This window comes from Doryrhamphus excisus, linkage group LG11 (assembly GCF_037039965.1).
Source record: "Doryrhamphus excisus strain RoL-2023G ecotype Guam linkage group LG11, RoL_Dexc_Guam_v1.1, whole genome shotgun sequence".
NCBI classification, from domain to species: domain Eukaryota; kingdom Metazoa; phylum Chordata; class Actinopteri; order Syngnathiformes; family Syngnathidae; genus Doryrhamphus; species Doryrhamphus excisus.
In genome coordinates this window covers 13,485,689-13,507,208 of record NC_136367.1, presented here as the reverse complement: position 1 = coordinate 13,507,208, position 21,520 = coordinate 13,485,689, and the positions used below count along the sequence as shown (strand labels likewise).

At 39.5% G+C, this 21,520-nt stretch overlaps 1 protein-coding gene across 5 annotated transcripts in view; it reads left to right on the top strand.

The window, feature by feature from the left end:
- The window catches only part of pde1cb (phosphodiesterase 1C, calmodulin-dependent b), a 119,017-nt gene that overhangs the window by 29,845 nt on the left and 67,652 nt on the right, over positions 1 to 21,520 (top strand). For 3 of the 5 annotated variants that reach the window (XM_058065233.2, XM_058065234.2, XM_058065235.2), the window contains exon 3: positions 30 to 195. In XM_058065233.2, coding sequence (XP_057921216.2) covers positions 30 to 195 — 166 coding nt within the window. Of the gene's footprint in view, positions 1 to 29; positions 196 to 13,221; positions 13,604 to 19,601; positions 19,629 to 21,520 lie in introns of those variants that run through there. The other 2 variants (XM_058065236.2, XM_078794781.1) reach the window with 2 other exon arrangements.

Sequence of the window (21,520 nt, the reverse complement as noted above, 5' to 3'; positions counted from 1 at the left end):
CCACCACCCAGCACTGGTTTGTGTTGCAGGCTCCAAATCCCAGAGCGCTCTATGGAACGCCATCACAACAGGCATGGGGATCAAAGGCAAAGAGCAGAAGCCCCCCCAGATTGACCCTCGAAGTCCTGAGGAGATTCTGGCGGATGAGCTTCCAGCTACAGACGAACCAGATGCGTCTGAGAAAACTGCCATCAGGTTTGCTCTTGTTGTCACACGTCAGTCAGCATCTGTCCGCTGTGCAAACAATCTGATGCTTTTGTATATTTGGACGCCATATTGACACGTTTACAATAAATGTGTCAACACTGAAGGGGAATCTTTGTTGGCTGCATAATAATCTGGACATTTAGCATCCTTCTTGCACGCAATCGAACACACACACACAGCTATGCTAATTGCTATGTATTGATGCTGACCTCAAGGGATGTGGCCGTGATTGATTTCACCTCCATGACAAGGACATTAGCATCATTTGTTGTCACTTTTGAAATACTGAACCTCCTTTTTAGACGTGTGATTCCACCGCATGACCGCTAGAAAATGGCACAGGTGGCGTTTGGTTATGATGATGAAGATTCTTTCTCTAAAATGGACTTCACACAGACTTAGGTTATCTCATTTTCTCTGTTAAACTGTGAGAAATTCATTCATTCATTTTCTACCACTTATCCTCACAAGGGTCACGGGGGGTGCTGGAGCCTATCCCAGCTGTCTTCGGGCAGGAGACGGGGTACACCCAGGACTGGTGGCCAGCCAATCACAGGGCACATATAGACAAACAACTATTCACACTCACATTCATACCTATGGACAATTTGGAGTGGCTAATTAACCTAGCATGTTTTTGGAATGTGGGAGGAAACCGGAGTACCCGGAGAAAACCGACGCATGCACAGGGAGAACATGCAAACTCCATGTATGCGACCTTCGATGCCAGAGGGTGGAATTGAACCCTGGTCTCCTAGCTGTGAGGTATGCGCGCGAACCACTCGATCGCCGTGCAGCCCCTGTGAGAAATTTCTTTAAATTTAAAATATTTTTATGAATAAATATAAATAATACAATATATACAATATACAATTAATAAATATACAATTTTGTGAATATGAATTCAAGGCCTTAAGATGTCTAAAACGCTCTTAAATGTGAGAAATTGTTCATTTAAATTTTTATATTTTTTATGAATAAATATAAATATAAATATAAATATAAATATAAATATAAATATAAATATAAATATAAATATAAATATAAATATAAATATAAATATAAATATAAATAATACAATTAATAAATATACAATTTTGTGAATATGAATTCAAGGCCTTAAGATGTCTAAAACGCTCTTAAATGTGAGAAATTTTTCATTTAAATTTTTATATTTTTTATGAATAAATATAAATATAAATATAAATATAAATATAAATATAAATATAAATAATACAATATATACAATTACAATTAATAAATATACAATTTTATGAATATGAATTCAACGCTCTTAAATGGGATTTTGAAAGGTCTTAAAATCTGTTAACCACAATAAATAAGGGATTGGGTATCAACCATAAATTCAGCATCTCGACCGTGATAATTCAGCCGGTGAATTAGTTTTTACAACTTATTCATGCAAAGCCATTTTACAGTGTTAGGTGATGTTATGGATAATCCCACTTATGTCAGTGGACGTCTTTGGCCAGGCCGAGAGCCGTTAACAGAAGGTCAATAGGTCAGTTTAAAGTAGCTACTGACTCAATGAGCACAGAATTTCTGGTAATCCATAAAGTGATGTAACTGCTCTGTCACCTTGGAGGCCATCGCTGCCCCATTTATATCCTTTAGGCGATGAAAATGACATTTTATTGAAGAGGGTTGGGGTGGGGGGGGGCAGCAACCAAATGTGTGATATGAAGCGGGTGGGACAGGAGCAAGCGATAGGACAGCTGTTACTGGCAAAGTGAACTTGGTAGGACTGTACTATAAATCTTGAAGTTGGACACCCCATAAGTCAGATTGACTTGAAATTTCTCTCATAGCCATGAAAAATGGAATACCCCCTGTAACTTTAGGTTGTTTTGCTGACTCGCTAGTAAATTTGGCACCTTTAGGCGTCTATGTGTAAAAATTTCTTGCAAAATGTCTTACTCAGCATCTAATCATCCGTAAGTCACCAGGCGCCAATGATGATGAAACCTTGAGGATATCTTTAGAATGTCATTTCACCCATCGGGTGGCCCAACTTTTTCACATGACTATTTGTTTGTGTGCAACTCTTCTACTCCTGAAGTACTGCATACAAAAGGGTGACATTTTCACAACAGTTTCATAACTACTATATTGCCTGTGCTATTATCTTTCAGAAAAATCCTCCACAAGATGACAGTGTCATTAAAGACAACAATTATTGGAATGTCTTGGGGTTTCTCACACATCTCAAGGCACTCTACAAATCTACTGGGTTTTGTTGACTCGTCCAAAATTTAGTATATTTGGCCTTTAGGGGACTGATAAGACAAAAATAATAAAAATAATATTATTTATAATAATAAATTCATTCATTCATTTTCTACCGCTTTTCCTCAAAAATAATAAATAAAAATAATAAATAAAAAATAAATAAATAAATTAATTAATTAATTAATACACAAATAATAAATACATGAATAATAAATTAATTAATACATAAATAATAAAAAAAACAATAGAAAAAGTTCTTGTTTTCAGCAACAGAACTTTAGTATAAAGTGAAATGAAAAAGCAGAACAGGTCCAGATCTTGGTTCACTGTACTTCTTGCCATTCTTTCCATGATCCAAATTGTAAATGTGAAATCATCCATCAGTCAAATGAGTGAATTCCCCTCACATGTCTGGACATTGTTTTTCTGTTGGTATACTGGAAAATTGGTCAAAATGAGAATCCCCTAAAGCTTACATGATGAGAAGAGGAGCTGGTTGTCATTGTGTTGGCTAATTGTATACTTATGATTTCAGTTGTGGCTCAAAATATTGCTTTATAATCATATTATTATAACCGGGTCGAAACCGACCCTAACAATACAGTGGTCATAATTTCAACCAAACCATTTTAAAATGTAATAAAAATTATTTTTTTGTTGAAATAGAGTTTCCTGACAAAGTCGAAAAGCCTTTATGCAATAAACAAATTTTATGTGATTCTTTTTATGCATTAAAATGTAAAACGGTGCAGATTCTAACACATTTTTTTTATTATCTTTTTAGTCCTCTTTTATGTTCTTAGTCTTTAGCTTTTAACTCCAGTGTTTCCTCAGGGGGGGTCCTCCACACTGGGGGCTGTGTCGGGTCTGCTGAGGGAGTGCCGTACTTGGGTCCCTTCGACCCGGCTGGCTCGGGGTTCCTCCCTTTGATGTGGGGGTCCGCCCGTCTGTCGGAGTCGGGGGGCCCTGGTGCTGGTCCCCCGACCACAACCAATAGTGGGCACCTGTGGTAAATGTCGTTTACCACACCCTTCTTATGTCCACATGTTTTCCACATGTTGTTGCCAAGGACTAATAAGTTCATAAACTACACAATATCCGCCTGATCAACAAAAGCCTTACAATTTCAAAAGCAAATGCAGCATGCCCTTCTATCGTGTTTACATTTTAGCATGGTGGGTCATGGATGGCGTTTCCATGGCCCGCTGCCGTGATTTATCTGCTGGCTAATTGGATGCCGTGTACTGCTGGGAACTTTGCAGTTCATTAGGACGACAGCGTCTATGGCAGCCCCAGTTTTGCTGGCTGACCCTGTCCTTTGGCTGCTGCTGCTTTCATCACGAGCTCCACATACTGGCTAACGAGCCTCCATTTTGTGTGTGTGTGTGTGTATGCACGCACACGCATGGACATATAGCAGAAGTAGTCATGGCATCGACTGACAGAGACGTCACTTCCCAGTAATGATAGTTAAACGGTTATATTCCCCTCTGCCAGAGGCCACTCCTTTCAGCTTTGGTTAGAATACATTTGCTCTCCGCTTCCAGTTTCCAGCGAAGGTCGCATACTGAAAAAGGAAAGAATGCAAGGGTCACTTTGATATTTTGGAGTTTTATATATATATATATTTAAAGAAAACTATTCAACTAAACTATTGTCCTAGCTATGGCCTTGGTTAGCATCATTAATCCATTGGACGTAAACCAAGACGGACTTTAACCAAGAAAAGTTTTCCCATAGAAAATGATGTAAATCCAATTAATTCCACACTCCCGAATATTTTTTTTTAAACACAAAACACATTTTATTGATTGATTAAGATTGTATTTAAATGAACATTTAACATCATCACCAATGTATGAACTTCAGTCTTTGCTCTTTTTTTTACACATATTTGCTGTTTTTTTTTACTATTATTTTCAAAATATTTATTTCTTCTTAAAATGTAAAGCTATGACTTTTTTTGTTTGATTACTTGTTACATTTAATTTTTTTCTTTTAATATTTTAACTTTTCCATGTGAAATTACTGCTTATTTTTGCTGTTGTTTAGTTTGTTGTTGCTTAGTTTTCTTGTGAAATTAGATGCCGTGGTCCAAACCCCCCCCCCCAAAAAAATGTTATATTAATATAAAAATAATATAAAAAAAATAAATATGTTCTTGCTATTGTATTGGCTTGTTTTACATATCCTTTTATCAGTGCTGTTAGGCAAAGGCTTTTAACCTTGGCTTACATCAATAAGTTTGTCCCTGTGTTCACAACCTATAAACCTCCACTAATTACATTTTGGTCATTTTTCTTGGGATTTGTCCTCCTCTTCACCTCCCAACTCCTGCCCTCACACACACACTGTACTTTTTGGTATGGTATAGTACAGGGGTACAGCAATTGTCATGGGGTACGTGACTAAAAACAACAATTAGAGCCAAACACCGACAATCACGAGTGTGCCTGAACGGAGCAGAAAGGAGACAGATCATTTAATCTAATCTATCAACGTGAAAATGTATCAAAATGTGACTGTGAAAAGTACACATTTTTGACTTGGAATTACTGTAAACATGAATTAACCAATTAATTATGTTCAATATTTCAAGTTAATGAAGATTAAAAAAAGGTTTATGTTTTGTACGGGTCCAGGAGTAGTGTATACATGGCTTCAGGTCCAATGTCTGAGTGGGTACGTGACTGTAAAAAGTTTGGGAACCAATGGTCTATATTTTTCAGACATGCTAAACAAGATACATTAAGGGTGAAAAGGAGTTTTACAGGTTGACACTTACAGTGTATTACTTGCTGACATTTTGTTCTTTTCCTGTTCAATAAAACTTTGTACAATATCAATGGCTTTTATACAGAACTGTCAGAGGATTGTGTTTTGTGTGACAATATAGACACAGTAATTATTTTAAGGGTTTCTAAAGTCTTGTATTGGGTCTTGGTTTACTTAACTTTTCTGAACCTGTGAGGGCGTCAGAGTAGCCACCAGTCGGTAGGCACTCACAGGGAAAGGTGTAATTCTGCAGGGAGGGTTGTCACTTTTAGATGACTGTGCTCTTTGCCAAAGCCTTGACCCTGACGTGAACTCCGGCAAGACAGAAGCCCGCCATGCATCACTTGCTTGGGGGAGCCATAAGTGTTGACAACTGAGATATGAACTTGGATGGGGATGATGTTCTGTGGTTCCCTGGTTGTATTACTATGTAAAGTTATGATGGACACATAAAGAGCAAACGAGGGACCCGGTTGACGTCCATAAATTGCCGCAATGTTGGCATCCATCCATCCATCCACTTATCTGAGGTCGGGTCGTGGGGGCAGCAGCCTTAGCAGGGAAACTCAGACTTCCCTTTCACCGACCACTTTGTCCAGCTCTTCCTGACGGATCCCGAGGCGTTTCCAGGCCAGTTCAGAGACAATGGGCTAGCTAACAATGCACATCATTGCGATACACCTATGAAGCCCTCTGAAACAACTTCTCACAAAGTTGCATCGTTTCATATCCATGCTGTGATCATGCATTAACACATACGTACACAGAAGCTAACGTCATAGTTGCAGTATCTTGCCGTATTTTAATGATTTAAAACACTAGCAAAACTTCCCGGCAACAACGGAAACATAAGGCAAAAACAAGCAGACTGATAAAACAGCTTCTTCCCAAGAGCCATTACCACCCTGAACTCAGACATACAACGTACCCGGTCATTAGCGTAATGCAAATGTGCAAAATTTAGCGTAATGCAAATGTGCAATATTTCCACCACTGCCTCTGTTACTACCTCAATCATATTTATTTATTTAACAACCCAATACAATACACATTCATTATTGCAATCATTATTTGCACTATGACCCATTTATCATTGCACTAAAATTAATATATCTACAATATGTCTGCTCCTGCATATGCTCCTGTGCAATACTATGTATATATTTTGGATATCTTGTATATATCTTGTTAAATTGTCTTTTTTTTAACTCTACTTTTATATACTTTTTTTTTTTTTAACTTGACTACTGCACTGAAAGGAGAAGCTCTCCAATCTCGTTGTACATCTTGTATAATGACAATAAAGGCCATTCCATTCCATTCTAAATATGGGAATGATGGGCAAAGTTCCATAAAAAGTGCAGTTTCCCTTTAACTTTCCAATCAGTGCAAAAATCAGAGCTCTTTTGACTCCATCCATCCTCACCGACTCCCCCCAAAAATTCCACATTGCTCTCCATTTTCCCCTCCAGCCTGTGTCGTAGATCTTGCATCCTTTTTGCCGCATACTCCCACCTTCAATACGTCCAATACCTCAGTGCTTGTGTATCCTTAAATTCCCGCTCCTATTCTTTACCCTTCACCCAATCAAGCAGAGAAATTGTGTTTTGATGGGCAAACTTTTATGACGGCTAATGTTTTATGATGGATGCTAATACTAAAATGTGGCTATTCCAGGGAGCGCTGTTGCTATTTTGATGCATAGATGGCCTTATCGACTTGCTTAGGGATTTTAATGAGCTCTGAATTTTTTATGTACCTCCAAATGGCCACCTCCCGCTTAATGCCATGATTGGAATACGTGTGCTTTAAGGGCGCCCGAGCACAGTGACAAGAATACCTCGACTGAGTGTCATTTTGTCACAGTTGATAGAGCCTTCATTTTGTGTGTGAATTGATTATTTAGTCTTGTTTTGTTGCTGTGATTATTTAATTCTGAAGTGCGGAATAAGATGCCTCATGTCATATGAAGTCCACTGTGTCGTTAAAAACATACTGGGATAGATTACAGCAGGGGTCTCAAACTCAATTTACTTGGGGGCCACTGGAGCTAGGGTCTGGGCGAGACTGGGCCGCATCAGGTTTTCCAAAAGAAAAAAAAACAAAACGCATTTATTAAAAAAAAAAAAAAATTCAAAAACTTCACTTTGGTTCCAATTTTCTACAATAAAAGCTCTGATAAAACATTCCACTGTTTTCAAATATCTTACTTTTTATTTTTCTACACAAAATAAGATGAAAAATAAATAAACAAATCAAGAATAAAGAAAATCAATCAATCAGTAATAAATAAATATAATAATAATAATAAAAACTTAAGAAACCACATATAGTTGGTGGGTAGACAAATTATTTTTTTCAGATTAAAATGAACAAAGCATTATTAGAGCCCTGTAGACATGACAAAACACGACTATAGTCACATTTATACTCTTTTTATTTACAACATATTGCGCAACTGCAGGGTCTTGAGGCACATGCTAACTCGCAAACTAGAGAGCTAGCAACCTAAACGGTAGCCTTCAAGTTATTTCCTTTAAACTTAAATAGCCAAAAACTTACCACTTCCACACGGATAGGGAGGATAACTATTAACAGTTATTTAACCTTTAACATGAACATTAATCAAACGTAATATTTTTTTCTGGGTACATGATACCATACAGCATCCATATCAAACTTGCGCGGGCTGCACTAACATTAAACTTTCATATCAAGGCGGGGGCCTCAAACTAGTGTCCTGCGGGCCACATTTGGCCCGTGGGCCGCGTGTTTGAGACCCCTGTATTACAGTATCTCACGTAGCCTCTCTAAGGCTAAAAACTCCAGCATGCCTGCGACCCTTGTGAGGAAAAATGGTATAGAAAATGGTCCAAATTGTCCATAGGTATGAATGTGAGTGTGAATGGTTGTTTGTCTATATGTGCCCTGTGATTGGCTGGCGACCAGTCCAGGGTGTACCCCGCCTTTCACCCTAAGACAGCTGGGATAGGCTCCAGCACCCCCGCGACCCTCGTGAGGAAAAGCGGTAGAAAATGAATGAATGAATGAACTACATCACACTGTAGTCCAGTTCCCAGGGGTTCAAACCTGCGAACAGAAGGCCGAAGCCACTGTTGTGCAGCTTTCCCCTCGAGTTGACCTGGCCTTTTTCGGTCTCCAAGCATACCTCCACAAAAAAAAAAAGCATTGATGAATAGTGCATTTAGGAAAGCTGAAAGACAGAAGAGGAGAAACTAGCGTGTCTTTGAAGAGAACATCAGCAGGCTTTGTGGCGCTCGGGAAAACCTCTCACCTCCTCCCCATGCAAGAGCCCTCTTGGCAGATGAAAGGCGGTGCCTCTTTTGAGGTGGCACCCTGGCTTTATCTCCGCACTCTGCATCAAGTAATTGAAAGACCTGCGACTGTGGCTGAGGGGGGGGGGGGTATGGCTGAGAAGAGTGTTGTTGAGTCATCCTTGCAAGTTTTGGAGAGAAGAAAATGGAGCTTTATGTTCTTCTTTCTTTGTGTTTGTTGTCATCTGAGGAGTATGTATAGTTCAGGGCTTTTCAATGTGCAATGTTCATCTCTCTTGGGAGGCTCCACAAGCTGCTGTTGGAGGTGCAGCAGCTTGGGAGAAACTAGAGGAAAAACAGTCCCCTGTTTGTGGAGGAGTCTCTTCTGCTTTTGCTGACAAATATTGCTAAAAATATGACTCTGTTATCAACAGTGTGCCAAAGAAGGGGCCCACGTATCAATCAGTGGAATCAATCTACAAACAAAAACATCCGGACAAAGTGGAGTTTGCATGTTCTCCCCGTGCATGCGTGGGTTTTCTCCAGGGACTCCGGTTTCCTCCCACATTCCAATGAATGCTAATAATAATAATTATTAGTATTATTTTAATATGATATAATACTATAATAATAATAATAATAATTATTATTATCTTATTAGAATATTATATCATAATATTAATATAATAATATTAATAATAATAATTATGATGATGGTGATTATTATTATAGTATTATATCATATTAAAATAATAATAGTTATTATTATCATTCATTGGATTGGGGGAGGAAACCGGAGTCATAATAATAATTATTATTATTACTATTTTAATATTAGATAATACTATAATAATAATCATCATCATCATTATTATTATCTTATTAGAATACTATATTATAATATTAATACAATAATAATAATAATTATGATGATGATGATTATTATTATAGTATTATATCATATTAAAATAATAATAATAATATGTATTATTATTATTATTATCATTCATTGGATTGGGGAGGAAACCGGAGTCATAATAATAATAATTATTGTTATTTTAATATTATATAATACTATAATAATAATAATAATAATAATAATAATAATAATAATTATCATCATAACCATAACCATAATAATAACCATAATAATACTAATAATATCACCATAATAATAATCATTAACCACTATTAATAATCCTAATCATAATATTGATTATGATTATTATTATTATTAATTCATTCATTTTCTACCGCTTATCCTCACGAGGGTTGCGGGGGGTGCTGGAGCCTATCCCCAGCTGTCTTCAGGCAAGAGGCGGGGTACACCCTGGACTGGTGGCCAGCCAATCGCACTGCACATGTAGACAAACAACCATTCACACTCACATTTATACCTATGGACAATTTGGAGTGGCCAATTAACCTAGCATGTTTTTGGAATGTGGGAGGAAACCGGAGTACCCGGAGAAAACCCACGCATGCACGGGGAGAACATGGAAACGCCACACAGAGATAGCTGAGGGTGGAATTGATCTCCGGTCTCCTAGCTAGTCTCCTAAAATAATGGTCCATATATATCCACTTTCCATAAAGTTTGATGTAGTTGTCGTCGTTATCGTTGTGTCTCAAATGGATTACTACAAATAGATTTACATCTCTACTTAGTATAGATAATAAAAATATATCGGCTGTGATTAAATGTGATTAATTATGAGTTAACTATTGACAAAATTTGATTAATTGCGATTAAATATTGACGAAATCGACTGGCAGCCCTAAACCAAACGCATAGAAATTTGATCATAGAGAAGAATCAGAGGAGAACAGAAGGGATAGAAATGATTCCGTACACAATGCCTGTGTTGGATCTGATCATAGGATGTGGAGATGCTCTCATTGGATCAGTGTAATCTCGGTCAAATCAGTGTCAGGGCGCTGTCTGCCTGCTATTTAATCCCGCTTGGCTTGGCATTTAATATGTTCCACTGCAAAAAGTATTATCTGCATGTTGGCGATGACGACAGTCCGTAAAGCCCTACTGCATGCTTTTGCCATCAAACGTCAAAATCTTGATCCGTGTGTTTGCTGATGACGTGCGTCACTTTCTCAGTCCATATGATGACGGCACTGTAGCTAGTGCTAGGTATATTTTGGTTGTGAAGAGCTAGCAAAGCGGAAGTATTATTGGCGGACTCAAGCATTTTATTGCCACTTTGCTGTTTGAAGATTCGTGGTTTTTATCACATGGTTTGTCTGGTATCAGGCCAAGTATCATGCCCCCGCGTGCCAGTATCAGCCCGAGACCGAAGACAAACAGCCTAATACCAGACAAACCATGTGATGATCTTATTATCATATACTATTTAATCATGAGCTTATTATCACGTACTATTTAATCAAAAGACCATTTTGTTTCCAGAAAATGTTCAGTTTATTCCATGTATTATATCTAAACAGTGTAAACACAATAACTGCAAAAATATTTCAACAATAATATTTTATCAACAGTCTTATCTTATCAATGTCTGACAATTAAAGTTCCATTAATCAAGTTTGGGTTTTTTGGTGACTGGAGAAGCACTAGGCACTAAGCACTCGTGCGCTGTTCTCTGATTGGTTGTTTCACGGGCACGATACCAGAGCAGCACTCTCTGAGTGGACAGCTACAGGGGCTGATACTGGACATGGTTAAATTTTATCAGTATCACTGCCCTGGGCTTTGACACAGTATAATTTCAGCCTTTTCCTGTATCATTCATGGGCGGTTTCTAGGGTACAGGGCCAATTAATACTGTAGTATGTGATAATATTTGTTATCATTGTCATTTTTTCATGTAAATTGAGGCAGCAAAAGCAGTATCGGCCACAAATATCGGCCCAAGAAAAATCAGCCATTGGCTAAAGGTGATGGAAAAAAATCGGTATCGGCCCGAAAAAAAAAACATATCGGTCGATCCCTAATGACTACACACTCTCAGATATTTGTCTTCTTGCACAGTTGTGCAGCGTTTTTCTGTCCTTGTTAGACCCAGTTTGTACTGCTCTCTGAAGGGAGTAGTTAACAGCATGGTAAGAGATTTTTTGCGTGGGTTTTCTAATCATCTATTAGCCTTATAAAATGATGAACTTGGCTTAGCAGCCATACCAGGAGATTGATGCAGAGGACTGACAGTTGTTGATAGTAGGCCTCTATGCAAAAATGTACATCCTTCTTTGAAAATCATCTGATTCATTTTCATTGTTTGTGAAATGAATAAAAAAAATGTTTGCGAAATGCATGAAAATGTTTTTCTTTGAAAAACAAAAAAAAATTTGCAAGTGATCCCAAACTTTTGAGCGGTAGTGTATGCATATTGAACAACACAGAACCAATGTTGGAATAGCGGTCAGCAAACTGCTCAAAATGGTATTAATAGCGGTTATGAGTTCATACGGTCACATGGATGACTTTCACACCAATGATTGAGTTTTCACATTTGGAGGTTGCATGCAGAGGTCGACACAAATGTGTCTACAGCCAAAGTTGTTAATGTCAATGTTTTTTGTTTGGGTAGACCAGTGATTTTTAACCTTTTTTGAGCCACGGCAGGACGAAGTTGTCCATGACGTTCTTACAGACTGAATTGGTAATGGCTCTCATCTCCTACCTGATGGCTTTCTTGAGTTCCGTAATGGTTCTGGGTCTTGCTGGAACCAGAACTTCCTCATGAGCAACGGGTAGATTGGTCTGGAGTTCATTCTTGAAAGGTTTTAAGGACCTCCAAATATCGTTCCTTGGCCCTGTAGACATGACAAAACACGACTATAGTCACATTTATATTTTCTTTTAATTTACAACATATTGCGCAACTGCAGGGTCTTGAGACACATGCTAACTCGCAAACTAGAGAGCTAGCGACCTAAACGGTAGCCTTCAAGTTATTTCCTTTAAACTTAAATAGCCAAAAACTTACCACTTCCACACGGATAGGGAGGATAACTATTAACAGTTATTTAACCTTTAACATGAACATTAATCAAACGTAATATTTTTTTCTGGGTACATGATACCATACAGCATCCATATCAAACTTGCGCGGGACACACTAACATTAAACTTTCATATCAAGGCGGGGGCCTCAAACTAGTGTCCTGCGGGCCACATTTGGCGTGTTTGAGACCCCTGTACATGGGCCCGTTTTTTTTTGGGTCACCCTGTATTTGCAAATGATGATTAATACGTAAATGTTAATTATAAAAAAGTGATATTGGATAATTCCTCAGGGTACACCTGACGGTTTCTCAAGGTACACTAGTGTAGTACACTACTAGTACACTAGTGGGGTAGACCACGTCCCTGGTGACTGGTCCAACCGTCCTACTATAGATCACAACTAAATGATGAATTTTGAATGTAAACAATAGCGTAGAAGTCATGTTGTGGTCGTCCTGTCACTCAGTAGCATCATCCCCCCCATCATTCTCTTCTGCGGTTTCCAGTCGATGGACCGGAACTTGCTTTCTCATTATCAAGCCCGACTCCTCCCCCTCTTTGACTGCTGCTGTTCCTCCACTCTCTCCCTCTCTTCCTCCCTCCCTCCCTCCCCTCTTTTGTGTGAAGAGCTCGGCAACGCGCGTTAATCCCGGATTGCGCTGCCCTGCCGTCTGCGTCCCATCTTTGCTGGGTGAGCATGGCATGCCTCCAGGACCCCTGTCCTCATGCGGGAGAGAAGTGAAAAGGAAGGGCTGCCATAACCACCGCCTGACTGAAAGACTCGCTTACAGAATTTAAAAGCAAGGGGTGGTGGGGGGGAAGAGGAAAAGGAAGCATGCCGCCCCTGTAAGAGATCCACTCTTGGGTAACTGTAGGTCCGATTTGAGCGCCGCCACTTTGCCACCGCTCTCTCTTCCTCAACCACTCACACACGTGAGGGGGATTAAACTTTTTTTTTTTTCCTTTTCCTCCCTGATCCTCCTGTTGGCACGAGTGTAACTTGAGTGTCAGCGTGTGACATGGAGTCTCCCACCAAAGAGATCGAGGAGTTTGAAAGCACGGCCCTGAAGTACCTCCAGCCGGAACAAATTGAAAAGATTTGGCTCAGACTTCGAGGACTGTGAGTATGAACCGTTTATTTCATCTTGTCAACAAGTGTGTGTGTGTGTGTGTGTGTGTGTGTGTGTGTGTGTGTGTGTGTGTGTGATGATGCTAGATGGAGTTCACACAACATGAATTGTGTGTCTGTGCGGTTCCGCCTCACCTTTTCTTGGCATCACAACACTTTATGGCGCCATTGGGTGGCGCTGTGAAGAAATACGTAGACCAAAACCACGTGACACACCAAACCATAGAAGACGAAAGTGTCCCTTGTATGTAGCTTTTTAAAGAGTGGAATTACATGTGCGCCATTTTGGGAGTATAAGACAAGAAAGTACTAGCGGAATGTTGACAGCGGTGAGTCAAGATACTCCAAATAGTAAGATATTCTGTTAGCTTATCGCAAAGCTCACGTATAGTCACGTGACAGTGACGGGTGCGATGATGTCATCCTTTTTAAATTGTAGCCGGGGGGGTATAGCATACACACACAGCAAAAAGAGTGGAGCTTTCGGAAGAGCAATGCAAAATAACACAATAGAAATGAGAAATTACATTTATGTGAAATTGCTAGCAACATAAAAGACAAAAAAAACTTGCCCACTTCAAACATATTCAACAGCACAAAACTGTATGTGTTCACAGAAAGTCATCGCATGAGAGGTGCTGCTCTTTAACACTGTTGAAAAGGCATTTTAAGAAATGCTGCAAACATTTGGCAGACAGTATGAATTTCCTGTGGAAAAAATGGCAATTCCACAACTTTTCATTCATTCATTCATTCATTCATTCATTTTCTACCGCTTTTCCTCACGAGGGTCGCGGGGGTGCTGGAGCCTATCCCAGCTGTCTTTGGGCGAGAGGCGGGGTACACCCTGGACTGGTCGCCAACCAATCACAGGGCACATATAGACAAACAACCATTCACACTCACATTCATACCTATGGACAATTTGGAGTCGCCAATTAACCTAGCATGTTTTTGGAATGTGGGAGGAAACGGGAGTACCCGGAGAAAACCCACGCATGCACGGGGAGAACATGCAAACTCCACACAGAGATGGCAGAGGGTGGAAATGAACCCTGGTTTCCTACCTGTGAGGTCTGCGTGCTAACCACTAGACCGCTGTGCAGCCCCTATTTTATTTTATCTTAACAAAAATATTTTTCAGCATCAATTTGTGGGACAATAAACAAAACACACTTGCATTATTTTGTGACACAGCTCTTTTTTTTGTTATTGTACTTTTCTTAAAATTTATGTTAAAAGCTTGTCTAATTGTTGTGGACCCAGTCTTGTGTACTGTGTCATCTCGAGAGTCATTTGTGTCTTGTAACGTTTCTAATTGGCCTAAAAAACAAATTCCACTGAAAAATGAAAAAACTAAATACATTCTTAATTTTAATATCATGATTTCAGTCAGGCTGCACGGTGTTCGAGTGGTTAGCACGCAGACCTCACAGCAAGGAGACCCAAGTTCAATCCCATCCTCAGCCATCACTGTGTGGAGTTAGCATGTTCTCCCCGAGCATGCGTGGGTTTTCTCCGGGTACTCTGGTTTCCTCCCACATTCCAAAAACATGCTAGGTTAATTGGCCACTCCAAATTGTCCATAGGTATGAATGTGAGTGTGAATGGTTGTTTGTCTATATGTGCCCTGTGATTGGCTGGCCACCAGTCCAGGGTGTACCCCGTCTCTTGCCTGAAGACAGCTGGGATAGGCTCCAGCACCCCTCGCGTTTTTCCACTTTTTACATTCAATTTTCTATTTTTGACTGGAGGCCACTCTACTCTCCACTCTACTCGATGGACATCTGCCATTCTTCCCCTCGTTATTGTTGTGGTATGACCGTGACACAGGAAATTTTGTCCGCCATCATTGTCGTCTCCTCTCGCCTTATTCTCTGTGTTGCTCTTTTTAATAACGCATTAACGAGGACCTCAGAGCGCTGACATTTTTACAAGATATTTTAAAGTCCCTGTGTCTTTTCGAAGAAGGCCCCCCCGTATGTGCCAACCAATCAACACCTCCATGACCTCTCCTGGCTCTTAGAATGAATCTCCTCGCTAGTCCGGCCTGAGATGAAGTGGCAATTATCTTTTATGCACTTTTATCTCTCGTCATTCCTACCCACCAAGGGCGAGAGTGTACTTGCAACTGCAGCCTTTTTTAAAAATAAAATCCGACAGGTAATAATTCTTTGTGTTATTTTCTCATCGTTTTATCGTGCATCTTGCATGTCAGAGATCATATCAGTGTGTAATATCAATGAGGGAGTGCAGGGGTGATTGTCACAACCACAGCTGTTGACAGTAAACGGAGAAGCAAGAGTTGACACTGTGCACGTGTGGAAAAAGTGTAAATGCTTTTGTTTTGGCATGTACATAATGGCGGCATAGTGACATTGACTGTATGTGCTGTCATCATATCATGCCAGAGTTGGATGGCAGCTGCGTGATCGGTGCACGTGTCGCGGCATGGATTCTCCCACAGGGCATGCCAATTGCTCTTAGATAGACAGCTAGTGCGTTTGCGTTGGACAGCTCTTGTCCTTGCTCTGCAGTCCATTATGCAGCGTAAAGCACGTTGGCGTCAGCCGATCAAGGCATGAAACAGCGTGTCCACTTGGCTTTATTACCTCTTCTCTTTGACAAATTGGCCCTTTTATGTTTTTGCATGGATTCCAATGCGTTTCCATAAATAAATGACATAGCCGACCACGGACCGACTTCACTGTCGTCTTCACTGATTAATGGAAATCAATGAATTATTCAGTCACTTAATCAAGAGTTCATCACAGGAGGTTCCCTTAAGGCATAGGTGACTTTGACTCAAGGTGGACGACCATCTGGCTTGTTAGGGCGTGATCGACATTAAATGTCCCATGCAATACTATTTATCAACAATATTAAAATAGAACATTCCATGTTGTGTGTTCGACTCCGACATTGTGTTTGTCACCAGAAACACTGATGTGTATTTTTGAGACATACTGTTCACGCTACATCATTGTTGGAAAGAAAGGATTACCGTATTTTCTGGACTATAAGTCGCGCTGGAGTATAAATCGCACACGGCCAAAAATTAGGTAGAAAAAAACATACATAAGTCGCACTGGAGTATAAGTCGCATTTTTTGCAGGTAATTTATTTTAACTACTTGACCAAAACAGACATTACGTCCTCTTGGAAGGCAAGTTCTAACAATAAAAGAATAGAGAACAGGCTGAATAGGTGTAAGATATGCTAACACAATGCTTATTCAGCTACACACAAAATAAACATGAACAGAAAAGGTGTCCAGTGTTTATGTAACATAAAGTCGCTCTGGAGTATAAGTCACAGGAACAGCCAACCTATGAAAAAAAAGTCTGGAAAATACGGTAATAATTGATGGCTGTTTTGTGGTTGATACTCATCAAAAATAATAGAAAGACAAATCATATACAGTCTATACTAGTCACATTAATGCCACATAACTACGGGTATAATGATGAATTTTAATAGTGATTCCATTCACGATTTGTGGTTGCTGATACGATTCCATGACTATTTTGTTTCATTTAGAACAATACGATTTGAAACGATTCAGTAACTTTTGAGCCAAAACGGTTTATTTTATTGTGAAATAAAAACTTGGATACTGGACAGTACAGATGAAGGTTCCTAGATTCTGATTGCTTTATGAATGATTAATAATGCCGACATCCTCAAGAATAATTGATCAATGAGAAAATCAGGAGGAACAGACTTGACTATGATGAATTATTGACTTTAAATAGTGCAATCCAAACCTTTGTTTCTTACTTTGTTTTTTGTTTAATTTTTACAGTTTAATTTATATTTGTTTCTCCAATGGTCCCCATAAAAAATGCGGTCCACAAATGGCTCACAGGCCTCGCTTTGGACATCCCTGGTTGACATATTTCACAGGGATATTCCACACCTCCTATTTTATCCAGGCTAATTGAAGAGCGTTTTAGAGCTCGACACCCGCGTGGTTCCTGCTGGCTTGTGATTGTCTTGGGGGGGGGGGGGCCTGTCAACAGCCTCCCCTGTTGCTTTTAAGAAAATATGTCGTCAAGAAGGGGTGGAATGTCACCAAATTTAGTGACAAAATCGCCAAGTTGGCAACACGGGCTGCACTCTCTCAGCCCCACAAGCCGACTTGTACGTAATCGAGCCGATGTGAAGAAAGTTGTAGGGTTGTGCTAACAAACACGCATCCACATGAAGCCTGCCGAGCATGAATGCAATGCTACCATGATACCATGGGAGAGAAAGTAGCACCACGCGATTCTTTTAAGGAGGTATTTTTGTGATGCAAATGTAAGTTTAGAACAAATAAATTGTAGGCTAACTAGTTAGCTCAGGGATGGGAACTTAGCTCTACTCATACTCATCTCTTGTACATCCCTGCAGTGATCCTGTAGCCCGCATAGTGCTGCACAATGTGGTGTAAACAAAGAGTAAAAGGAGTGTAAAAGGTGACTGTAGTCAGTCTATTTAGAAAGTCATAAACAGGTTTTCTATAGTCTAACTGCAAAAATATTCTGTTTGCTACTTTGTGGAAATTCACTTATCGAGGGCACGTCTGGAACCAATTAACTGTGATAAACGAGGGATGACTAAATGCACTGTGATACACCAAATACAGTCTAACACCTGTTTTTGCATGTTTGTCACACGTTTCATTCACGTTTCTTCCTTTTGAACGATATGGATCTTCAAATAATAACACTATGTTTTAACGTAGGCGGCACAGCGGTCGAGTGGTTAGCACGCAGACCTCACAGCTAGGACACCAGGGTTCAATTCCACCCTCGGCCATCTCTGTGTGGAGTTAGCATGTTCTCCCCGTGCATGCGTGGGTTTTCTCCGGGAACTCCGGTTTCCTCCCACATTCCAAAAACATGCTAGGTTAATTGGCCACTCCAAATTGTCCATAGATATGAATGTGAGTGTGAATGGTTGTTTGTCTATATGTGCCCTGTGATTGGCTGGCCACCAGTACAGGAAAAAGCAGTAGAAAATGAATGAATGAATGTCTTAACGTGATATGTGTTAGTCATTCATTGGATTTTAACCCACTTCCTCATTATGTCCAGCTATTCAATTATACAACACTGTCTCCTTGACACTCAAGTCAGCTCAACAGGGGCAGGAGAGGTGAAGGATGGGATGAAGGAAAGGAGAGGAAGTAAGGATGCAAGGGAAGGTCATTACGGCTGCTTCGTGTTTATCTATTTAGTCATGTTTTTTTTTTGTTTTTTTTAACCATCTGCTACATCGGCCTTTAAGTATCGTTGTTGAAGCTCTGTCACAACTCAAACAAGTCTGGCCTACATTTACCTGACAGTTTGTTCCATACCGATCATTTTAATCACTTGATAGAGACACGGGATTGATTTTTTCCCCTACGTGGAATACACTCCTTATCTCGCAGCCGTAGACGGAGCTCTGGGAAAAGATTGCTGCAAAGAACTATTGAAGAAACAAATCAAGCTAAGTGCTGCAAATTCTGCATGAGCGGAATTTCAATCCACGCCTGCGTGTTGTCAATCTAAAGTGGAAACCTACCACTCGCACAACATGAGAAGGGCCTTCGGTGTGCGTTGGGGCTTTTACAGGAGGCGCTGCACCCTCCTCGTGCAGGTGTGGGTGTGTTTCAGCGATGTGTGGGCTCGCTCTACATGAGATGTGTGTGTCGTCAAGTGGGCAGGATGTCAGAGGGTGGAGTGCTTGTGTGCACGTATGCGATAGAATGCTCATGTTTTATGCATGTCCTCACCATTTCCTCTTAAATCATCCGCTTAAGTAATAGTACGTTGTACTGTTATTAACTTTACTGTCTGTAATATATAATATGAATAAATTCAGCACAATAAATATCATATAAATACGCGCCTTTGTGTTCTTAGCCCTTGTTGTTTATTTATAGAACAAAGTGGTATGTGAGTAAGCACTCTTATTATTTATTTTCACCCAAATCTAACCTTGTCTTTATCTCCGGCAGGCGGAAATACAAGAAGACATCCCAGAGGTAAGACCTGGCGACGGGACACCGGATTGCCTCATCCTTCGCTTTGTTTACGGTCAAAGTACAGTGGAAACTTGGTTAGCATCCACAAGGTCCGACTCTAACCAAAATGTACTTTAACCAAATAAATTTGTCCCATTAGAAATAATTGCAATCCAATTAATTTGTTCCAGAAAGACCAAAATATCAACACAATTTGTAGAATTTTACAATGATAGTTTGACGAAGGGAAGAGATGAAAGATCATTTAAGTTTTCTTTTACCTTCATTGAAGACGGGATTTTTGAGGTGACTGTCACGATGACACGATGTGGCAGCGAGATCAACACCTTCCTCTTCAACACCACCTTTCTGTTTTGCCTAGGGGTCTCACAAATAGGACATTAATAGAGGAAGCTAATTCATTCCATTAATTAACATTTTCAGCGTAATTAACACATGCCGACCATGTCAAGCCACCCCTCTCTGTTATGATGGCCGAAAATGTAGGGTTACTTATACCTTCATTGATGATGTGATTCTTGACAAAGGGAGCGTGATCAACACAGTCACCACCTTTGTGTTTTGCCATGAGTTATTTCTTGAATCTTGTTTCTCTGCTTCTTTATCAAAACTTGTAACTTTCTTTGGCTTTATTTTGTACTGGAGTCAAAATAACATGAGTCAACCGTTGATGACATCATAGACAGGCGACAGAGCTGACTTCCGCTTCCTGTTGCCGTGTGTTAGCAAGCCGCTAACAAGGATGTTTTGCGATAAAAATACATTAAGAACACGGTTATTCTCATGTAGTAAATACACGATAAGACGCATGCCATATTGTACCAGATAATGTACACAAATTTAGACAAAATGTAAATATTCGACGTCAACACAAAAACATGCTAACTGGGGCGCATGCTAACTGAGGTTCCACTGTATTGGGTTTTTCAGTGTCTGAAAAGTATACTCATGTTTCCCCTTCATGTCCATCTTATTTTTATCGTTACATTTTCTTTTTTTGTTGTTTTTTATTTTCAACTTTTTTTTGGAATTCCGCCCATCAACCACAATCCTTATGTGGGACATGAACTCTGTTCCGTGAATTCTAAAGATATAAAAACAGAGCCACGTAGTGACTAGCTTCACCACACACTCGTACACAGGTGTAGCGTTCCTTTCTATGGAAGTTCTGGTAACGTTTTCCAAAATATGGAAAAATACCAGACTTTCTCGTGGAATAGGTGTGTCCCATTACGTGCATGAATTACCTGTCTCTTTTTAACTGTTTTCATATCTTTACAAAACATGGAGAAAGAAAAAAGTTCTCATAATGTTTGTGGACGATGGACAAAATTCCCATTGGGATAGTGGCGGAAAAATCAAATCTGTCTCTGAATAAAAAGATGTGCATGAAGGGTGGGAAGTGTAAATCCTGACATTGAAAAACATCCTAATGTGACTAATAGTTACAACCTATAAAGTTGTAATTGTCCGAGAATAGATTAACTGTTATGTTAAAACGTGTTCAAGTTATGAGGTAAAAGTCATTCTGTTATGATTTGTAATATAAATCATAAGTTTATGAGAAGGAGTAGTCTAAGACTCGTTGTCCCTGTTTGTATGCCGCTATAATTCCTGGTATTTATTGCTTCTTTTATGGCGTATTTGTTAAAATTTGCATCATAATATGACATTACCGACTGAAACGAAGGTGATTTATGCTTGTAATATTATTCTTATTCTCCTGATTGAATGACTTTATTATTGCAATTTGATTTGTTTATCTTTCTACTATGTGAATAGAAGAAAAGTCCAGTTTTGAATAAAAGTATCCATTATATAACCAAGTGTACCTGTATACAGTACTGTGTTGTATTTAATTGGCCTTTTTTTTGCACCGGTTAGCTCCTCCT